This window comes from Pelobates fuscus, chromosome 3, assembly GCF_036172605.1.
Source record: "Pelobates fuscus isolate aPelFus1 chromosome 3, aPelFus1.pri, whole genome shotgun sequence".
Taxonomy (NCBI): Eukaryota; Metazoa; Chordata; class Amphibia; order Anura; family Pelobatidae; genus Pelobates; species Pelobates fuscus.
Window position 1 is genome coordinate 159,810,417 of NC_086319.1, and position 22,757 is coordinate 159,833,173.

Here is a 22,757-nt window from a genome sequence, read left to right on the forward strand (position 1 = left end):
TATGCTGATTGCTAGGAGTGTAAGCTGATTGTATGCTTTTCCTGTTCAGCTGTTTACAGCATTCATATGTTTGAGAGCATTTGTATGCTTCTCCGGCTCAGTGGTTGTGGTGTCTGCTGCAGTGCTTGGAGTCCTCAGGAAGCGCTATGAGCATCCTTCAACGGAGGTACCCAGTCGGGGTGCCCGTTGATCCGTTACAAGACCGCTGAGACGTTTTCCATGCGCAGCCATGCGCTGGCAATCCCGTTTGCAAAACTCCAGATTGCAAAGGAGCTGGCCAGGAGTTCTAGAGCGTTGATGTGGAGTCGGAATTCGTCTTCCGACCAACGTCCTCCGGTAGTCACGCCGTTGCAGTGGGCACCCCAAACATGGAGACTTGCATCCGAATCCACTGTGAACTCCGGTTGGGAAGCGAAGATGGCCTTGCCATTCCAAGCCGAGAGATTGTAGATCCACCAGGTCAATTCGTCTCGAGTCTCTGTGTCCAGAGAGACCATGTCTGCATAGGATGCCCTGTTGCGGAGGTGTGCAATCTTCAGGCGCTGGAGGGCACGGAACACCGCTTGGATTGAGGATGCCAGGAGTCCAATGATCTGTGCCATATGGCGTAGCGATATCTAGGGGCGCGTCAGTGTGCGGCGTAATTCCTTGCAGATGTTCTGAATCTTGGACGGAGGAAGGCTCAGTGACTCCGCTTCGGAGTCTACGGTGAACACGAGGAACTCCATGCATCTCGAAGGAGACAGGCAGGACTTCTCCCAGTTGAGGAGGAAACCCTGGTGAGAGAGGAGGTCCATCGTTCATTGCAGGTGCCGCAGGAGGACAAAGCAATCCTGTACCATGATCAGGATGTCGTCCAAGTAGACAATCAGTCGACTGCGCAACTAAGCCATGGCTGGGCACATCAATTTCGTGAACAACCAAGGAGCCAACGAGAGTCCAAAAGGAAGACATGTAAAGTGCCAGGTTTCGCCCTTCCAGAGGAAGCGTAATAAGTTCCTGGACGTCTCGGCCACTGGGACAGTCAAGTATGTGACCTTCAGATCCAATTTCATCATCCAGTTGTCACAAAGGAGTAAGTCTAGCAAGAGGTGGATGCCCTCTTTCTTGAAGTGGTGGTAGCGCACCAAGGCGTTGAGGGGACGGAGATTGATAACTGGACGCATCTGTCCGCCCTTCTTTTCCACCAGGAAGATGTTGCTGAGTACCCCTGCAGGGGATATGGGGGCTAGTTCTATCGCTCCTTTTTTGTGAAGGGCCGGCAATTCCACGTCTATCAAGACGCGGTCGCTTACAGAGAACGAGATTGGGTGAGGAGGGGGGAGTGTCGACCAATTCTATGTGGAAACCCCGAACTGTGGCTAGAACCCAAGCACCGGAGGTGATGGCAGACCAAGTGTGGAAAAAATGACGGAGTCTGCCCCTACACAAATATGGGAAGAAACATGAGGTAGATGTAAGCTTACCGTAAGGGCGTCTGGAACCGAAGTTCCCTCTGAAGCCTCTGGATCGCCATGGCCTTCTGCGAGAAGAGAAGAAGGGGGGCTGGTTTCTCGCCTCCTGATAGGGTGGGTCGCTGGGTGTAGGAGCCTCGTCGCAAGCCACGGGAGTTGTAGTTGGAACAGCCGGGCAGACAGCCCCTGAATATGCCAGCCCTGGTAGAGACCCGCCCTTGAATTACCCTCTTCATGGAGGTTTGTGCTTTATCGAGGGCTGTAAAAGCTCACACAAAACACCCCCAGGTCTTTTATAAAGGAGTCCCCAAAGAATAGGCCCTGGGCGTGCTTGCCCATCTCGGTGAGGGCGAGATTGGCCAATTTTGGCTCTATTTTAAAGAGAATGGCTTTTCAACGTTTTATGGACAGGGAGGTGTTAACACTGGCCGCTATGCAAATTGCTCTCTGTACCCAGCCATGGAGTTCTTCCAGGTCAACCTGCCTGTTCTCAGCTCTGGCGTCTTCAGCCAGATCGAACAATTTTGTCAAGGGACCAAATATGTCCAGATGTTTGTCTTGGCACAACTTAAGTGCCGAATCCAGACCCTTGTGAGTGTTCCACCCTGATTTAGCGAGGAATTGGGTCATTTTGTGGTCGACTACTGGGGTCTCACAGACTTTGTTAGGCACCAAAGGCCATGGGCATTCAGCCCTGAGCTTACTCCGTGCCGCCTTACAGAGGGGGCGCCGTACCCAGTTTTCAAGGTAACGTGCCACATGGTCCGCTGGGAGCCATTCAGCCGACCTCGGGTGATGGAGATCGTCCGGGTCGAACATGGGTTCCCCATATGGATCCATGAGAGTGGAGCCCGCAGTAGCGGGGGAGTAACCCAGAGAGCCACTCACAGCCACCCCAGACTGAGCGGGGTTCAAAAGGTCAATGCCCTGTTTGCATAGCTCATTTTCACTCACAGACTTAGCACCAGCCTCCTCACTAGTTTGAAGACTAACCTATTGTGAGGAACCGTATTTCAAACTAATGAACGGCACAGATTCGTGATGAGTTTAGCCGAAAGGGCTTAACTCAAACACGGAAATAGCCGAACAGAAGTGAGGAAACAGGCGCAAACGGGCGCCAAACAGTCAGGGAGAAGGGGGGAGACCCAAAAAGCATAAAATAAGGCAATATAAAGAGAGAATAAAAGAAATGAAAATAGGAATAACAAAGTAAAGCTCGAGAGAGGAGAGGTACATGTAATAATTCCCCAAAGGAAGGTCTGGAACCCTAGGCTCAAAAGGTAATATATATTAACTTCATATGATACAAAATGAGACGTAATAAACAGCAAAAAAATAATCAGTTTTTACTATAAGAAATTATAAAATAATTAATCAAAACAGTTATATGTAAGAGTAAATGCTGTTGTACTTATCTTGTGTGGAGCAGCAAAGAAAAGAGAAAATATGTTGGGTGGTGCTGACTATTATACTGGGACTTGGTGTGGGAGTGGCCTATCACTATGGATACCACTTTTTCTTACAGTTTGTATTCTTTGCTGCTATTGGTGGACAGTAAAGAAAGGGTAAAGCAATATGAGCCTCCGTGTCTTGCATAAAATTAAGACTATGGGGCTGCTTATCTTTGCATGATAAAGCCCACCACTAATTATATTATCTAATGATAAAACAGATTATTTGCAGCGTTTTGCCACCCCTCATATGTGACTACTTTATTCGGCTCATTTACCAATCTATGCATGTAGTGGAACTATAAGGGACACTCCAAGCTTCCATATGTTTGGTGCAAAATGTAGGTTAGGTTATTTATATGATAATATATGTTAACCAGTATAAGTCATTTATTGCTTCAAATGTACTGCTGTATATGGTGACATTACTTGGCTCTTAGGAGGTGTAGTTCATATCCTAAAATATTTCCAGCAAAAAGTTTATATCATAACTCCCAGAAAACTTTCTTGTTCCCATTAAGTATATTCCTGGTCTGGTAAGAGTGGAAATTCTGCCCAGTCTGGAGTTTTGCAGCAACTGCAGGTATCCTTTGAGATTTGGCCTAAGACAGCCTGAATTATAAAGAAAGACAGGCAGCATACAATAACAAGATCCACATTAATGAGTGGACAGCGCGAAGATATAGCTTGCTGCCCTTAAACTGCAGTTGTATAATCTTTGATTGCCCGTGCCTAGCCATATGATGGTTAAGAATTAGAGGTCCAATCATAATTTTAGACCTACTTATTTGTCGGACATTCTGCTCGATGGCTTATCCTATACTGATGCTATAGAAGTGAATGCTAGAAAATAACTAGGTTTTCTTTCAGCATCTGTCTAATTCTGAATGTGAGAGAAATTAGTCAAATCTTGTGTAACCACTTAGCTAACGTACACTTATTGCCTGTGAGATAGCTCCCTGTTTGGTTAAACACCAGATGTATTCTGCTTGAACATAAGGTTATAAGTTTTGCTACAAGCAGAGCTGATTCATCCTTCCAAGGGCAATAATATGAGTACCATCGAGCTGGATAACAATACGACTACCACAGCAGTTTTTCCTGGGTTTTAACACGTTAATACAGTGTCATCATCTGTGTTTTAGCTTAGCGTGTACACAACAGCCATTTCACAGATGCACTTATGCTGCATTGGTTTATACAAGAAATTATGGAGAACTGACAAGGAAATTGCAAAATTTGAAGCTGGGAAAAAAAGGTCAAGTCTGCAAATTTTAACACTTCAACTTTTGGCTGTCATTTTGAAATTCTTTGGTTGATTCTCCACAATTTCTAGTTTAGTCAGCCTCACATCTGTTAATTATTTAAAAGGCTGTAGATCCCCATTGAGTGATCCCTTAAAGTAAACCAGTCATCCACAAAGTGTGTGGATTTTTGAAGGTATTCATTTTGAAAGGGATTATTTCATAATTCAGATTGTAAAGGGTTGAAACCAAATTGGACAATTTAGGTTAAATAACCAAGATGTTACTATAGCAGAGATGTATGTATTTCCCCCCCAAATCAGTTATATTAGCTTCAGCTTTGCAATTGTTTTCCTAGTGAATACATTTATTTTTTACCAAGAAGATCACACTATGACAGACTATTGCTTTAAATTATACCCTGGGACACTTTCCACCATTACTAGTCATATTTGTAGTGTTTGTTTACATAAATACCAACAATATAGAAATAAAAATGGTTGAAAAAAATATTTAGAAATAGAACATTGTGTATGTATATTTGTTATCAATCTTTACAGCATAATGCATAGATAAAAGTGACACCATTACTTTCATGTCACTGTGATGTCATTGCTTCTGTAATTGTTCCAGGCCAAACCCAAAAGCTATACTAAGTGGTGTGGGAATCTTGTTTTTCATTAACCTCAAAGCTGTCCATTTCATTTAGAAATAAAAAGTATTAAAATGTTTGCAGTGCCAAAGGAACAAGAACATTAACCCCTTAAGGACCAAACTTCTGGAATAAAAGGGAATTATGACATGTCACACATGTCATGTGTCCTTAAGGGGTTAAACATCTGACATACATAGAGTAAATCTGAATTCCAGTACCTTAGCACAAGAAATGAAATAAATGCCAGACTCTGACAGGAATGCTATAGAAAAGATTATCGTTTATTTCTCTAAAGAAGAAAACAATGCTAGTAATTGGACATAATACTTGGGAAGGGAGGTATTGAATACAAAGGAAGTAGAGAAATCAAATACAAGGTCATCATAATTTGTCTCTGTGGTCACTGAGGAAAATGATATTATCTGCAAGGAAAAAAAATACAAATTAAGTATATCATTCTCAAGGAACAAACATCCACACAATAAATTGTTTGACAAGAGTGATACAGGTCACTATAATCACTGCCATACAATTAGTATTAAGAATAGGACGATTTTTTAATATTCCGATCAGCAATCCTAAATATTAGTATGCTAAATTAATAAGTACAGCAAGATACTTCACACATATTGTACCTTAAAGGGAAACTATTGCGGGAAAAATAACCCTCTATTAGAAAGATGCATACAAACCAAAACAACCTAGTGTTATAGTAACACTAAAATGTTACTGCCATAAAATGAGTCATTTCATCTCCATTATAAATCTTCAAGTTTTAGAAAGTCAGAGGATACAAGTTATATAGAACATTATCACTCTTGTTTCCCCTCCATTGTATGTAAGGTATCAGGATATGGTTGGCTCAACAACATCCAATAAAATCAATCAGTAAATAGATTCAAACTGTATGAAATGGGGAGAGCTGCAACCACTGATGACAGGTTATGTCCAAGAGGAATAAAAAGCATGCAATACTTAGTTATAAGTAATTATGCCACAACACATAAAGCTGCATTTTAATTGGAAATTTGCAGATACAATTTAATTTTGAGCTCTTCTCATCTTCTCAATGCTTCGTAGTAGTTTTTTTGCAGAATAATAATGCCATGATTTGTAATGCAGAGCGATTCTGATTACACTCAGTGATTGCAGAAATATCCCTGTTCCTTATTGTGTTGCTGGATTACAGACTAAGCAGATCCAGTGAAATGTACCCACGTCATTAATGTATTCATTGTAATGCTATGTGTTGCCTGTGGTTCTGAATAGTTTAAACTCTGATGGGGGGAGGGGACATACTGACGTAAAAACGGTTATCCTAGAAGGAACTCATACACATCTAGCTGGAGCTGTGTAACATGATACCACTAGAGAGATGAATGATGACGTCAGTCCAACCAAAGCTATTGTAGTTGTAGTTATTCTTGACTATATGGTGCTACTCTGCCCTCTACTGGCAAAGTGTATACTGCATACTTTGAGTGGCCTTTGCAAACCCAGAGTAAATAAATTAATAAATGGGAGGAAAAAAAAATAAAAAAATAAATATATATACCTATATATCTACCATTTATTCTTCTGAATAAAATAAATATGTGGAGGCCAACATGCTGTCAGCATTTAAGAGTAGAATTTATAGCAACTTGTACAAGCAAAAAATTACATTTTCATTAAAAGATAAATAATTGCCTTGATCGAGAAACCACGGCCAAAGCTGGGAGGTCTAACCGCTAGGCCCAAGATGGCGGGCGCCATGTGCGCAAGCAACGAAGCACGGACTAACACCTAAAACTGGCGCCCAAGACTGACAAGGTGGCCCCAGCTCTCAGATAGGGCTGAGCCGAGGAGCGAGTTCACTTACCGGCAATGGCGGCACAGGGGAGTAGGAGGTAACCCGCACACAGACTACCGCCGCCTGAACAGACGGAAAGTGCCACCGACATGGAGACAAGCTGACCTCTCGCCCCACTCCAAGCCTGTAACAGACTCACCCAGGAACCGAAAACCGGGCTCCCCTCCACGGCAGACGCCGACAATCTGATTATCGGGAGAGACGAGCACACTCCCGCACAGCTGCAGCCTTATGGGAACCAGCGAACACTCCACAATGCAGCATGGGGGGACTGTGTCCTGATACCTGCCATGATGGACACTCACTTCTCGGCATGATCGTAAGGCAGAGCGGATTCCTACAGCTCATGGGATTCTCGCTGAGTATGGGGTCTCTGGACCGCCAGGAAAACGGCCACCCACAGAGGCAGCAATGGTGGTCCCGGTCGGCTGGGGTGATACAAGCATTGAAGCGACTCACTTACTCATGATTATAATTTACTTACAAAGCTTTGATTGTTCAGCACGATGTATATTCTGTACCAGCATGTCTTAGTGCATCTAAAGCTAAATCACTGTTCCTATAGTACAATTACGCTAACATAATTAACTTGTCAGGCACCTATCATTAACTGAAATATTTTGTTTAAAACTGTGGCTTTTGCCTTGGTATACTCTCATCATAGTCAGCTTGACAATGTAGCACTGTATGTTTCGAGTTTAAGCCTGACGACCATAACGTGAACCATTATATTAGAAATAATTAAGCAGCTTGTATTTTGCTTGTCTCACAAACTTAAAAATTGTGCGTTTTTCTGAAGGCCATGCAATTGATAACTAATATTTGTTTCCTAACTGCCTGTGAATGCTGTTGTGGCATTGCACGCATATGTATGTTATTTCACGCACAGCAAAAATAAAGAATAAAAAAAAAAAAAAAAAAAAAAAAAAAAAAAGATAAATAATTGGATGTTTATTGATGTGCAAAGGAATAATGTTATATTTATCAGAACCTGTTTTTTTCTGTTTGTGTATTTTTACAGCTAACTAAAAAGTTGTTGAACCTTTACTGCGGCGCAGACAGAATTTCAGGTCGATAACAAGAATTCAACATACCAACCCACACAACAAAGGACTCCTGAAGGTTCTACGGTTTGCTTCATGACAGAAAAGTTACACTACACCACTTACAGTTGTTATTAAGAGGTAAACAGGATTATAGAAAATTTTATAATCAGTTAAAATGTTTTGAACATTATTGTGTAATCATGCAGCAGGAATAGGATTTGTCATTCAGCGCTGTTCAGGTTGAGTGAAGTCAAAAACATTCCTGTTTAGTTGTACTGCACTGGTATCTACAGTTAATACCCTATATAGTTCTTACATTTCATTTCCCCTTTAATTTGAATACTTTATTTAGAGCACACTTTCACACACAAAGAAAATGTTCACCTGCAATAATGGTGGTCGCTTGTCTCCGAACATTATTCTTGTCTGTGTATTCGCCATAGTCAATTTTTCCTTCTACGTATATACGTGCGCTAACAGAGGAGAGACAACAATTCATTAAAAATATTATTGAGAGTGTGTGTTGGTTCTTTAAGGCTTTAAAGTGACATACAGCTTATAATATCCTTACATCCCTTCTGCCCCAAATATAAAATTCAGATGAATTCTAGTATATTTAAAATTTAGATGTGTTTTGTGTACATACTAGAATACGTCGGAATATTAAATTTGGGCAGAAGGTATGTAAATACTATTGTATCAACGAACAATGAATTACAAATTAAAAGTACATTTATTCTGTACATATGGCAAATAATCTATTAAAATAAACAGAATAACATTGCCATACAATGCTCAAGGTGAATTACATTTTAAAAGTGATTTTGCTACAACAGTGTAATGACTAGATTTTATAACTGACCTGAGCAGTTCTATTGTAAATTTAGATATAACAGTTATGTAAATAAATCATATGGTAATGCTGCTGATGGTGGTAAAACAAACACATACAAATGAAAAGACTCTAAACGTGCACAATTGTTAACAGCAATATGGGCATAATGCACAGATCAGATCTTATAAGAACACTATAGTATTTCATGCTTTATAATCAAGCGATGCATTTAAAGGGACACTGAGCACCGAAACGACATAATTGCACCTGCAGACTCACTGCTCAATTATCTGTCATGTAGGGCTTAAATTACTTTGTTTATGCAGCCATAGCCACTCCCCCTGACTGTGAAACACACAGCTTCCACGAAACAAAAAAAAAAAAAAAAAAAAAAGGTTTAATTTTCAAACCCATCTTGCAGCACAGTGTTTGTTATATATAAAAAGTGTTCTCAAAAGTAGTCTAAAGTACCAAAAGTGAGGCAGTCACCATGGAAACCTGTGAAACCTGTAGACACATTGCACTTATTGGGTAAGAAGTTTAGGAACTAAGTGAATGATGCCACTCCACTCAGTTGCTGGCATGTTGGTGTCATGTAGAAGATTTGCCCTGCTTGGGGAAAGGGAACCCAAGCAGAGCCAATCAAAAGAGAGCACAGGTTGATCAGAGGTGTGTGTTTGTTTTACCCCTTCTGCTTACAACTGCTAATTTAGTTGTTTAATTTAAGCAAAACTTGCAAGTTTCCATTATTATGCGGAAAATAAATTCCAACTCATGCAGCTTTAAGAAACCACAGAGCCTTGCCTTACCCTTTCTTGACGTTCTGATAAGCCACATCCCGGAGGCCTGGCCGGAAAATTGATATTCTATGCCATGTGGTCTTCTGGTTAATGTCTCCAGCTGTTTGAGAAGAAAGATTAAAAAATAATCACCATGACACACCCACAAGGAACAGTGACAAACAACATGTGTGAGTACAAAAAGTTAAATTATTCCTTATCCTACATATATAAAAAGCGACATCTTCCAGGTAACAGCAGAAACTGGAAGAAATCATATACACACAAAAATAACTTATAAGACTCTTCATTTTAAACTGTGTGTAGTGTTTATTGAATGTTGTAAGAGGGTCGGGTTAATTCTTATTTACAACTTAACAGACATCATGGAGGCCACTGTTTATACAAAATATCTATTACTACCTTGATAGAATGAAATAGGATTTATAAAAAAAACATATGACATACAGGTGGTTCTCACTTTACAACAGCTCGCATTTACGAACAGCTCTCTAGCATGGGGATTCAAGAGTTTGCCCACGTTAGAGAGCTGGTCTATGTTCAGGGAAGTTTCCTGTATACCAAAATCTCGACATTAAAGGATCACTATAGGGTCAAAACCACCATCTAGCCCCCTTGGGCCCCTCATGCCTCCACAAATATAGCAAAATATTACTGTATTCAAGCCTGAAGCTGGAGATCTGCATGCTGTTGGCCTAAAAAACAAAAAAAACAAAAAAAAAACAAGCAGTCTGCTGACATCATCAGAAGTGGTGAAAAGAAAAAATCTCAGGCATTCACTGTGATTGTATCAAGGCAGGTTTATTTGCAATGTTTCGACCTGTCAAGGTCTTTATCAAGCATCAATCATGCTTGATAAAGACCATGACAGGTTGAAATGTTGCAAATAAACCTGCCTGGATACAATCACAGTGAGATTTTCTCTTTTCATGTATATTTCATGTGGTTTTTTGCTGACCCATGCTCAGTAGCACCCTGGATTGGTATATTGTGGCTGAGTGCGACCCTATCATCAGAAGTGGTAGCCTGATCCAATCACAATGCTTCCCCATAGGATTGGCTGAGACTGGTAAGGAGGCAGATATGGGGCAGAGCCAGCATGATTCAAACACAGCCCTGGCCAATCAGCATCTCCTCATAGAGATGAATTGAATCAATGAATCTCTATGAGGAAAGTTCAGTGTCTGCATGCAGAGGGAGGAGACACTGAATGTTTGGATGCATTTTAGGCAGCCATGACCCAGGAAGGATCTCTAACAGCTATCTGAGGGGTGGCCAGTGAAGTTATCACTAGGCTGTAATGTAAACACTGCATTTTCTCTGAAAAGCCTTAAGGTAATGATTCTACTCACCAGAACAAATTCAATAAGCTGTAGTTGTTCTGGTGACTATAGTGTCCCTTTAACCGATTTGCAAAAACTGCTGTATCCTGTGTATATAAGGCTGTTTAAAAAAAATAAAAAATTAATGGACTACTCACTAGCGAAGTTGCTTAAAGCCCCTCCTTCCCAAGGCTGACAAAGGTATCTGCTTTGATATCATGCACAATGGCTGGACAGCAGTACATGCCAGATGTTTTCCGATACCTGTCAGTCCATGTTGCAGGGTTGGAAGCAATCTCTGTACTGGGCTATTGCTAGTGTTTATACAAGCGAGGTAGTCCAGTAATAATGACTGATTGACTCCTGGGTTGTCTGATTGTCCTGAGAACCAGCCACTGAAAACACACCTTATCTGACAGCAAAAGCATTGTAATCATTGTGATTGCCACTCATTGCAATCACTCTGCTGAGAACAAATCTGCTAAACAGTGAAGTGTTAGCATGTATTCACAGTTAGAATTGTTTGCACAAAAACTCAATAGGTTAAAGCACTCAGGAAGAAGAAAAAAACAAAACAAACCACACTTTTATTGGCCTGTACTAAAATCAATATCCAGGAACATCACACTGGTGAAATATATAATCGGAGGATTATCTGGGTATTTGGGCGGCTGTGTGGAGGTGTCTCCAGTTGGTTCCCTAGCCCAGTGCAAGTTTGGCAATCCGCTGCAGCATCCCTGTTGGACTGCTGAGTAGGCACAGTGTAGGTGTGAGCTGGGTGAGAGATGCGCCTCTAGAATTCTTGACAGACTAAATCAAACCACTCTTTAAAGCACTCTTTTCCAGCTCTGGGTCTTTGGCCCCCCGCTGGGCTGTACAAGTTGCGGTGCGATGGCCATTTTAGGCTCACCGCAGGACCTCTGTGTCCTTTGCTGCATGGTATAGTGTTTCTCCAGTGGGGCCCGGGATGACCCCCACCAGTCCAGAGAGGGGGGCTGTGGGTCCATAGAAGCGTAAACTTGGCCCGCGTCAGGGGATCAGCCGCCTCCCATGAACAGCAGACCACCAGGCAGGATAGGCCGCATGCTGGGACTGAGTTCCCGTCGGATCAACTTCAAGGTTACTTCCTCGCAGGGCTTGAGAAATTTGTTTGGAATATAGGAGCCAGTAATTTTCAACGAGAGTGCAATTCTTAAAGGGACACTATAGTCACCAGAACCACCACAGCTTGATGTAGTTGTTCTGGTGTCTATAGCCTGTCCATGCAGGCGTTTCAGTGTAAACACTGCCTTTTCTGTGAGTAAAAAACACCTTCCTTATGCGATCAGAGGGGGCAGGTACCTAAATGCGCACGCATGCACTGACTGGCTCTCTCACACTGACAGGGAGTAAAAAACACCTTCCTTATGCAATCAGAGGGGGCAGGTACCTAAACGCGCACGCATGCACTGACTGGCTCTCACACACACATACACACATGCTGCCAACAGGCTTGCACGCACACGCTCTGACAGGCGCTCACAGACACTCTCTTGACAGGCTCTCTCTCACACACACACACACACACACTCTGATAGGCGCACACACACACTCTGACAGGCACACACGCTGACAGGCTCTCTAACAAACACACACACTCTGACAGGCTCTCTCTCACACACACACACACACAGACACTGACAGGCTCTCACACACACACACACACACTGACAGGCTCTCTAACAAACACACACTCTTGACAGACTCACACAGGCTTACACAGACACACACACACACATTTTTTTTTAATTGAAAGCCTCCCTTTTTTAATTGAAAGCCCTTTGGGAAAGCTGAAAGAGTATTTCCTGGGGTCCAGTGGGGCTGCACTCTTCCTGTGTGCGAGGGAGCAGTAGAGTACTCCCTCACGCTCTGTAATGATGCCGGGGCCGGAATGATGTCAGATTCCGGCTCCCGACATCATTAGACAGCGGGAGGGAGCAGAGAGGAGCTACAGGCAGAGTACTGCTCCCTCGCGCGCCACCCATAATTCTCCCGGGGACGGCATCCTCCATGTACCCGCGGGCGGCGTCAGAGCCGCCTCCCACACTCACTAGAGAACTGGCAAGTCCCAGACGCCAGGGCAAAATTACTAGTCGCAGTGGCGATCTGGCGCCTGGGATTTGTCGAGCCCTGCTTCCTCGAGTACCCAGTCGGCATGGTGTTGGTCCACTGTGAGTTCAGGCAGATCCAAGTGCGATTACAGCTTAAATTAAACACAAGTGTGCAGGAGCTGAGAGGGAACACGTCCAGCCATCTTGGCAGTCAGGCCCCGCCAGCAAGCAGTATCTTAATTATACTCCATAGGTTCCCCTTACCCAGGCAGGTATACATGAGCTCTTTATGTTTCTGGGTGTTACATTTAACCCACACTCCCAGATACAACTGTAAAGAAGGCAGTGTAAGCATCCTTCTCCCCTACTTAACTGCTCTGAAGCCTCTCAACTACTCTCTGTAATCTCCTCCTTTGGCCTCCAGCAATGGTCTAACTCAGCAACTCATACACTCTTCATATCTTAACCAATCTCAGTACCACCTCTAATCTATCCAGTGCTTAATTTCCACTATCTGCTGACCTTTGACATTGGCATACCTTGTACCCAAATTATACCACTCTCTGTACATCAGTAATGCATGAACCTCCATTGTCTTTACCTACAGCGATTCTCCGCCAACCTCCAAACGCTCCTTTGACCTATCTCAAACCTCATATGCCCTTGCTCTGGAACCTCCCCTTACATCTCCACCCTCCTAACTAGAAATCATGGCACCTCCTACATGCAAGCTCCCTGGACTACAATACCTCCAAAAAATGCTCCAGAACTGCATCTGATTTCCTCCACTATAAATTCATGCTATGCTCGTACAGCTTTGCTCTTTCATCTGCAAAAGAAAACTACTTCAATACCCTCACAGCCACAACCTCCCACAAATCCAAATGCCTCTTTTACACTTAACTCTATTCTTCGTCCTGTGGTTGCTGCTGCTCCTACAAAACTTGACCGAAACGAACTTTGCAACGCTGAGATTTCTGCAATCACGAAAGAGATCTCTAATATCTCTCCATTCCCTACCAATACTCCTCTTTTATGCTCACTTGCAACCGCTACAACAGAAGAGGTTTCTGCTCTTCTTTGGTCATCCTGGCCCACCACCTGTTTCCTTGATCCTACTCCCTCGTATATCATTCACACTCTCGCTCCTTCTCTTGCACTGCACCCCAGTGTGTTTCCCACCAAGTAAATGGCACTACCATCAGCTCTACCTCACAGGCTTGCTGCCTAGGTGTTCTCTTTGACTTCTCCTTCACCGCTCATGTTTACTTAGTCACCAAATCCTGCCTCTTCCATCTCATAACGTTAGTGTGCATCCATCCCTATTTAACACAGCATGTGGCTAAGGTGCTGATCCATGCCACTAAACGTCTCTTACCTTGACTACTGCAATCCGCTTCTCAGTGGTCTTACGTGTTTCAAACTTGCCCCATTGTCAGTCCCTACATTGGCTTCCCATTAGATATTTTATTTATTTATTTATTTATTATTGCGATTTATATAGCGGCAACAGATTCTGTAGCGCTTTACAAAATTATGAGAGGGGGATTTAACTATAAATAGGTCAATTACAAATAAACTTACGGGAACAATAGGTTGAAGAGGACCCTGCTCAATCGAGCTTACATTCTATAGGAGGTGGGGTGTAAAACACATTAGGACAGGAAATAGTGTTTGATTTAAAATTCTGGTACCTGCTTACAAATCTCTAAATAATAATGTTGGAATAGATAGCAGCCTGGGGGACAGTAGCTCAATACAAATCTGCCATATTTACAGTAGTGGAACACACATGGTTTGTAAAATTTCTCATAAATGTAAAACGTGTAAGAGAAAGGTCTATTTAGAAACTCTGTCTGTGGAATTCACCATTTTGTGTAAGTTGGGGTACGACCCTGTGACTTTGTTTATGTCTAGTATAGTGAATACTAAAGTGGCAACATATAGAATATATATACACATATACAATACATGGGGAAACACAAAGAACATATAGGATAATATATATGTGAAAGGATTATAGAACACGTGAACAAAATGTCTATGATACGGTTTTCTTATTTGTAAAATTAAATTATTATTTTTTTTAAAAGTTTTTTTGTTTTTTTTGCCCAACCAAAATGTTCATTTTTGTTTCGTATAACCACTTCACAACAACACTTATGTGCACACAACTGACCGGCTATGGAACCATACCCCATAATGGTGTAGAAACGACTAGTATGATTGCAAATTTGTTAATTAATTCTCTTTGCACATTATGACATAACTACAGTCAGAAAACTCACAAGGCAGAGGCATAGGGAGCCGTGACACAGCAAACCTCTGAACAATGAATACAGAGACTAACTCTCTGTATCCAATGCTGCAAACCCATCCTTCAATATAACTACAGCCCTGGCAAAGCCTAGAGTCGCCACTGATCCTTAGCACTGCAAAAGTTTGAGAACTAAAGTTTCTATCAAGCTTTGCCGCTATCCAAACTCAAAAGTTCAAGCTCTACATTCATGCCTTAATGTCACAACACACAGCTAAACAACAGCATATCCACAGTGTTGAGTGTCATTTTGTGGTTAAAGGAATGTATTTGCACGTAGTGCCTGTGTCTGTAATTGTAGTAATGTATTCACCTGTTTGGAACACCTCACTCTCTCCTGACCGCCACAGCTCATTGGTTGCTAGAGAGAAAATGGTCACAGGATTCTTCCCTTCTGCTTGCCTCATGACTGGGTCCTGCCCCACTCGACCAAGAAGCTGCACCCTGTTCAAAGCTGAAATTACAGAGATTTCAGAACAAAACAAACAATAGTTGTATATATGTATTCCAAAAAAATATTGAGCACCCAGCACATGCCAAGATTTTAGTCTTCTATGCAATTCTGTACTTATTTATTTATTTATAAAATATTTTACCAGGAAAGATACATTGAGATTTCTCTCGTTTTCAAGTATGTCCTGGGGTTTTCAAGTATGTCCTGGGCATATATCTCAATAAACAGTAGTCTGCCTCATTTTGGTCCAAAGTGATAGTGATGAAAAAGTGGATCTTGCTTATATAACAAACTAAATCTAAGGGAGGCTAGGTGCTATTCCTAGATGTTAGAGGAAGTATGGGCCATGTAAATACCAGAAGAAGATATGTGGTCTTTATTAAGGTTTAGAGGTTTTTAATATATATGTAATTATTTTTTCCAGGAAATGTATATATTAGGTTTGATTCATAATACCCGTGCTACTTATAGCCCATTTATGCATATATTATTCTATAGGCTACTCGGGTCCAGACCATTTTTGTTTTTCCATTACTAATTTTCTAAAACAAAACACACATTTTTAAAGTGCTTATTTGATTAATGTTTATGTTCTATAGACCGCTATATCCCTCCCACTGTAACCCCTTCTCTGCCTGCCCTACTCCCCCCCACTGTAACCCCTTCTCTGCCTACCCTCCCACTGTAACCCTTTCTCCCCCTGCCTGCCTACTGTAACCCTTTCTCCCCCTGCCCACCCACTGTAACCCTTTCTCCCCCTGCCCACCCACTGTAACCCTTTCTCCCCCTGCCCACCCACTGTAACCCTTTCTCCCCCTGCCCACCCACTGTAACCCTTTCTCCCCCTGCCCACCCACTGTAACCCTTTCTCCCCTTGCCCACCCACTGTAACCCTTTCTCCCCTTGCCCACCCACTGTAACCCTTTCTCCCCCTGCCCACCCACTGTAACCCTTTCTCCCCCGCCCACCCACTGTAACCCTTTCTCCCCCTGCCCACCCACTGTAACCCTTTCTCCCCCTGCCCACCCACTGTAACCCTTTCTCCCCCTGCCCACCCACTGTAACCCTTTCTCCCCCTGCCCACCCACTGTAACCCTTTCTCCCCCTGCCCACCCACTGTAACCCTTTCTCCCCCTGCCCACCCACTGTAACCCTTTCTCCCCCTGCCCACCCACTGTAACCCTTTCTCCCCCTGCCCACCCACTGTAACCCTTTCTCCCCCTGCCCCCACACTGTTACCCTCACCTCCTGTCTCTGCGTGTCCTTTTGTTTCAGTGTGTGTATCTGTGTACATGAGTGCCTGTGTATCTGTGTGTGGAAAACCAAGTGTCATTGTGTGTATCGCTGTGTCAATGTGTGTATTTGTATCACTGCACACATACTCCATACAAAAAAAAAACATGCTTACATTGAAACACAATTGTGTATATGTATATTTTATAAACACAATATACACACACTGCATCCACTACACACACACTGCAAATCAAACATTACATGCAAACACACCCCTGCATTAAAACACTAAAATGATCTACAAACACCCCTTCATTCAAACACCAACACTACACACAAAAAGCACACCTGCACTACACTACATATACAAACACCCCTGCATTCAGACGCAAACATTACAAACAAGTACACCACTACATTCCAATAGCAACAGTACATACAAATACACCCATACATGCACACATATACTTAATACAAAAACATGCTTACATTCAAACACTGCTCACAAATGGTAGATCTCCATCTGGCATATGATTGTTGAAGTTCTCCGATAGATGGAGATCTACCTTTTGGCCACACTTTCACTAGATGGGGGCCCAGAAAACATACTTGCACCAGGGTCCTCTCTACATTAGTTCCACCACTAGGATAATCAATGTGAGCAGTGATGAAAGAGCAGGACAACAGCATTTCTGATTCTGAGTCTGTGAATAGGCAGTTGTATGTCTCTAAAACTGATTGCTATGATGTGTAAAGTTTGTGCCTCTAAAACTGCCATGATATATCAAAATTATGCCTCTAAAACGGCCATGTTATGCCAATTTTATGCATCTAAAGCTGATTGCCATGATATGCCAAGTTTATGCATCTAAAGCTGATTGCCATGGTGTGCCAAGTTTATGTATTTAAAGCTGCCATGATGTACCAATTTTATGCATCTAAAGCAGATTTCCACGGTGTGCCAATTGTATGCATCTAAAGCGGTTTGCCATGGTGTGCCAATTGTATGCCTCTAAAGCGGTTTGCCATGGTGTGCCAATTGTATGCCTCTAAAGCGGTTTGCCATGGTGTGCCAATTGTATGCCTCTAAAGCGGTTTGCCATGGTGTGCCAATTGTATGCCTCTAAAGCGGTTTGCCATGGTGTGCCAATTGTATGCCTCTAAAGCGGTTTGCCATTGTGTGCCAATTGTATGCCTCTAAAGCGGTTTGCCATGGTGTGCCAATTGTATGCCTCTAAAGCGGTTTGCCATGGTGTGCCAATTGTATGCCTCTAAAGCGGTTTGCCATGGTGTGCCAATTGTATGCCTCTAAAGCGGTTTGCCATGGTGTGCCAATTGTATGCCTCTAAAGCGGTTTGCCATGGTGTGCCAATTGTATGCCTCTAAAGCGGTTTGCCATGGTGTGCCAATTGTATGCCTCTAAAGCGGTTTGCCATGGTGTGCCAATTGTATGCCTCTAAAGCGGTTTGCCATGGTGTGCCAATTGTATGCCTCTAAAGCGGTTTGCCATGGTGTGCCAATTGTATGCCTCTAAAGCGGTTTGCCATGGTGTGCCAATTGTATGCCTCTAAAGCGGTTTGCCATGGTGTTCACTTTTTAAAATACGCATTAAAAGCAAGTGGGTCTCGAAAAATTACCGTTTTGAAAAGTGGGTCTCGGCCCATAAAAGTTTGGGAAGCCCTGCTTTAGAGTGTAGCCAAACTATATTCACTGCCTACCTTATTGTGTTTGTTTCAAGGTGTTTTACTTGCTTTTTTAGTGTTGTTTAATAAATGTCATACATGCTATAGGCAGATTATATTTACAACTTAATTAGGGCTACTCAGCTTCTTTCATCTGCAGAGGAGGAATATAAAAACAAACATATAAAATATAGAATACTGATAATGTGTTGTATTGACAGGGATCAAACTAATGTCAATTAAGCAAATAAATCCAGTATAAATCCTGCAACAAGTGAGTAGAACTTTTGATAAAAATCTGTAAAAATAACCAGAGCTCCAAACTTTATTTTTTCAGTGTGCGCATGACTGGTGACAAGATAGGGCAGTATAACGAAGGTGCATATTTACCAAATAACAAGGAAGTCCCTCATAGGAATTCCTTTTCAGCAGTGTAAACACCAATAGAAAATAGGTGCCATTAGAGAATTGCAAAACACTTGTACACAGGAATCTGTAATTTCATACTCATCCAATGATTGCTTGGATCATTTGCTGGAAAACCATAATGACTGCCGCTATGAGCCTCATTTCTGAGATTGCTATTTATAGAAGAAGATTGTGATGGTTGACATAAAAAGAAATGTGCGAAATGTCAACCATCACAATCTTCTTCTATAAATGTCAATCTCAGAAATGAGGATGAAAAGCGCTGTTGAAAAGATATAAACATCTTTCCCAAAAAAAGAACAGCAACTAATGAACATACCTGCTCATTATTAACTCCAAAACATTTAATATACTCACATCTTTCCAAAACCATGGATGAAGAGTCAACTGATGAATGTCTTACAAGCTGCCGGAACAGCTGAAAAAGAAACACAACATGTATGTAATATAAATAATGATTGTAATAAATCCATTTTCATTAAAGATGCAAGATGAGTGATTGGATGCATCAAGTATAATGAGAATGTAAAAATATGTAATTAAAGGGACACTCTAGTCACCAAAACAACTTTACCTAATGAACCAGTTTTGGTGTATAGAGTATGCCTCTGCAGTCTCACTGCTCAATTCTCTGCCATTTAGGAGTTTAATCCCTTTGTTTATGCAGCCCTAGTAACACCTTCCTGCGTGTGACTCACACAACCTCCCTAAACACTTCCTGTAAAGAGTCATCTAATGTTCACACTTCCTTCATTGTAAATTATGTTTCATTTTGAATTTGTTATCTCCCACTTGTTAGACCTTTCAGGAGCCTCCTGTATGTAATTAAAGTTCAGTTTACAGAGAAGGAGACAAAAACTTTTAAAGTAAGTTACGTTTCAATGAAAAATTTTTTTCCATGCAGGGTGTGTCAGTAACAGCTGAGGAAGGTGTGGCTAGGGATGCATAAACAAAAACAAAAGTGATTTAACTCCTAAATGGCAGTAAATTAAGCAGTGAAACTGCAGGGACATGATCTATGCAGCAAAACTGCTTCATTAAGCTAAAGTTGTTTTGGTGACTATAGTGTCCCTTTAACTCAAAGAGTGTGTAGATATGGTACTGAACCACTCCGATTTGGACTGTGTAGTTCCCAGAAAGCGGTATAATGGTCTTACTTTCTAAGCACAATATGTCCGAGATAAATCAAGACTAACACACCTTTGTTCAAGTAGGAATGCACTTAGATTCTTAACTGCTTCTAGCTCCTATGGCCAATGAAGGTAGTCTTGCATATATAAGGAAATGCATATTGTGGCTTGTTTTACAAGGCAAGGCTCTACAGCTATGGACTTCCAACCAATATTCATACCTGACTTAATTATTCACCTTAATCTTCTGCCAACATCAGGCTCCACTAATTCGACAATCAGGTCTGACCTCTTTAGTACGTGTAGTTTTAAAAGGTATAATTGAGGCTGGAGTTCCAGCAACATTCTAAAGATTATACATTACTAAATATAAAAATAAATCTGGAAAGAGTTGCGATCCCTCAATCAGACTTAATCCATTGCATGAATGCAATACCAAACTTCTCCAACATACCTCTACTGTTGGCCTGCGGAACATCATCTGCGATTTATTTCATGTGCTTTACTTTGAATATTCAATGTCTGGAAGAAATGTCAGGAAAGGCTGTTTTTTTCTTTAGGAAACTAAAAAAATTGTTTTATTCATTACAGGGATTTATAAAGTGCCAGCATATCTTGCAGCGCTGTACAATTAGGGGAGAACTTACGATATACACAGACAAATACAAAAGGTAACAATGACCCTACCCACGAGCTGAGATCTAGCCATTGGAGCTCTTTTAAGTAAAGTGCTTAGTTAGAGAGCATGTGTGCTTACAATCTAAAAGGTAAATAGTAACATTTGGACATCCCAGCCTTAGTAGAGGATGCCCTAATGAAAGGGCACACTGCCCTTATATTAAAATGCATTACAATAAAAATAAATGTTTCATATATTAAAAGCTGTTTGGTTATATAACAAAACAAGTGAAAGGTTTAAAGAACCACTAAAGTCACTCAAACCACTTCATCTCAAGAACGGCAATGTTTATATTGCCGGGTTAAATACACCTATACTGGCTGTCGTACTTGCAGAAGACGTCAGCAGGTATGTTGACGTCCTCAAAAGTGGAGTAGGCGGCTGCAGCAGAGTATTCCCAGCGATGGAAAGTAAATATGTAATCATTATTTAACTTCTGGGGTTTTTTTTTTTTTTTTTTATAGCAAAGGGGGTGGACAGAGGGGGACCTATAGAATAAGGAGGATGGTCCGGGAACTCAGGGGTAACTTAAATGAGAGATTTAATGAAATATAGTGTAACAAACAAGCAGCAATGTTTTGACCTCTAACTGTTGTGTTTGTCAAGATTGACAAAGACCTCAATTACAGGTTGAAACTCTGCTGCTTACTTGTTAAACTAGTGCATTAAACCTGCCTTTTGAGTTACCTCTAAGTGCCTGGATCATTCTTGTTCTTCTACCATTGTCTGGAGATTCTGCCAACCTCGGCTTGGTTTGCACCTTGTGGTTTCAACGTGGAGGAGTGCGGTTCCTGTCTTTTTTGAAACAAAGAAGGGAACCAGTAGACATAAAAAAAAAAAAAAACTTATTTTTGGGACTGTAGGTTTTCTTTGTGCACAAACTTGTTTTAATTATTATTTATTATTGTCAAAGCTAAAGAATTATTAAATGTGTTGATTACAAAGCAATACACAACAAGGGTATGCTACATGGAATTCTTATATTCAGTAATAAGGAAATAAAGACAGCTTTTGTAAAATGGTCAGTCCAAGCACTTTACAGACATGTAATCTTTCTTAACTGAATGTTCTATTTTAACTCATTATCTTTCTTAAAGCGGCTCTGTAATTTTCTGGGGTCTTGCCTATTTTGCAAAGACCTCTGATAGTGACATTGCTACTTTGGGTGTGCTTTCCAGGGGGTGACACTACAAGTGAGATTTACTTACCTGGCCTGTGGGCCCTACCACCGCCTTTCTTCAACTCCGGTCTTCTTCTGTCAGGAGGCAATGTCAGTGCTGTAGTCTTAGATCTTTTCTATGGAGGATCCTGTTAGAGCCTCCATAGATATTATCTTGCAATAAGCGTTATAACTCATTATTGCTCCTGCTGTCGCCAATGACAGTTAGGTGAAGGGACAAAACTTGATGACAGTAGCTCCCCATTTAGTCAAGAGTAGGATCAAAACTTAAGAAAAAAAATATTATCTGCTCTGTTGCATGATATTGTTTGACAGCATTGGTATTGCAATGAAATTTCAACACACACTGTTTTACATTTCATATGTTGATGAAATGCTCAATTTTATTTTAGGGAATGTGGGGTGACAGAGTAGCTTGTAATCATTAAGAAACATATAGTCAAATTTTAAGTAAACATTCCCTTGTTTAATGTCATATTGTGGAAAAATTAGCAAGTGAAAGAATTACTCAATTTCAGAACTCTCCCTAAAACGAGTTTACACATAAATGGTAACATTCCAACCATAGAACCCCAAAATATGTATTATTCAGTCTCTAATCTAGAACACCGAACTTAAACAAAAATGCATTAAAGTTCGGTTTAACTGCATTGCAAGAGATCAAGAGATAATATGATGCAATAAAATAAAGTAACAGCAGTAAAACTGTAGCTATCACAGATTTCACTATGCTGACAGGAGTTCAGAAATCCTAATAGCTGGAATGAGCCCTGCAATTAGTATCAGTATTCATCCACTCACCTTACCAGGGTCACTGTACTGCATACACGTGAGCATCAATAAGGGAAAGACACACTGTAGCACAAGTCAAAGTCACTTCCGGCAGCAAACTGACACTTCA

The 22,757-nt window shown here is 41.5% G+C and overlaps 1 protein-coding gene across 4 annotated transcripts; it reads right to left on the reverse strand.

Annotated features, from left to right (window-relative positions):
• Positions 1 to 5,063: 5,063 nt before the first annotated feature.
• SSBP1 (single stranded DNA binding protein 1) lies at positions 5,064 to 22,757 on the reverse strand. 4 transcript variants are annotated; one of them, XM_063445301.1, is made up of 8 exons: positions 22,663 to 22,742; positions 21,364 to 21,471; positions 20,452 to 20,519; positions 19,225 to 19,285; positions 15,380 to 15,520; positions 9,347 to 9,437; positions 8,087 to 8,175; positions 5,064 to 5,226 (listed from the first exon to the last, which is right to left on the reverse strand). In XM_063445301.1, the coding sequence occupies exons 3-8, from the start codon at positions 20,476 to 20,478 to the stop codon at positions 5,186 to 5,188; spliced, it is 450 nt and encodes a 149-aa protein (XP_063301371.1). In that variant the 5' UTR covers positions 20,479 to 20,519; positions 21,364 to 21,471; positions 22,663 to 22,742; the 3' UTR covers positions 5,064 to 5,185. The 4 variants fall into 4 exon arrangements, with proteins under 4 accessions (XP_063301371.1, XP_063301375.1, XP_063301373.1 ...); XM_063445305.1 differs by having other exon boundaries at positions 21,437 to 21,471; positions 22,663 to 22,731; XM_063445303.1 differs by lacking the exon at positions 21,364 to 21,471 and having other exon boundaries at positions 22,663 to 22,757.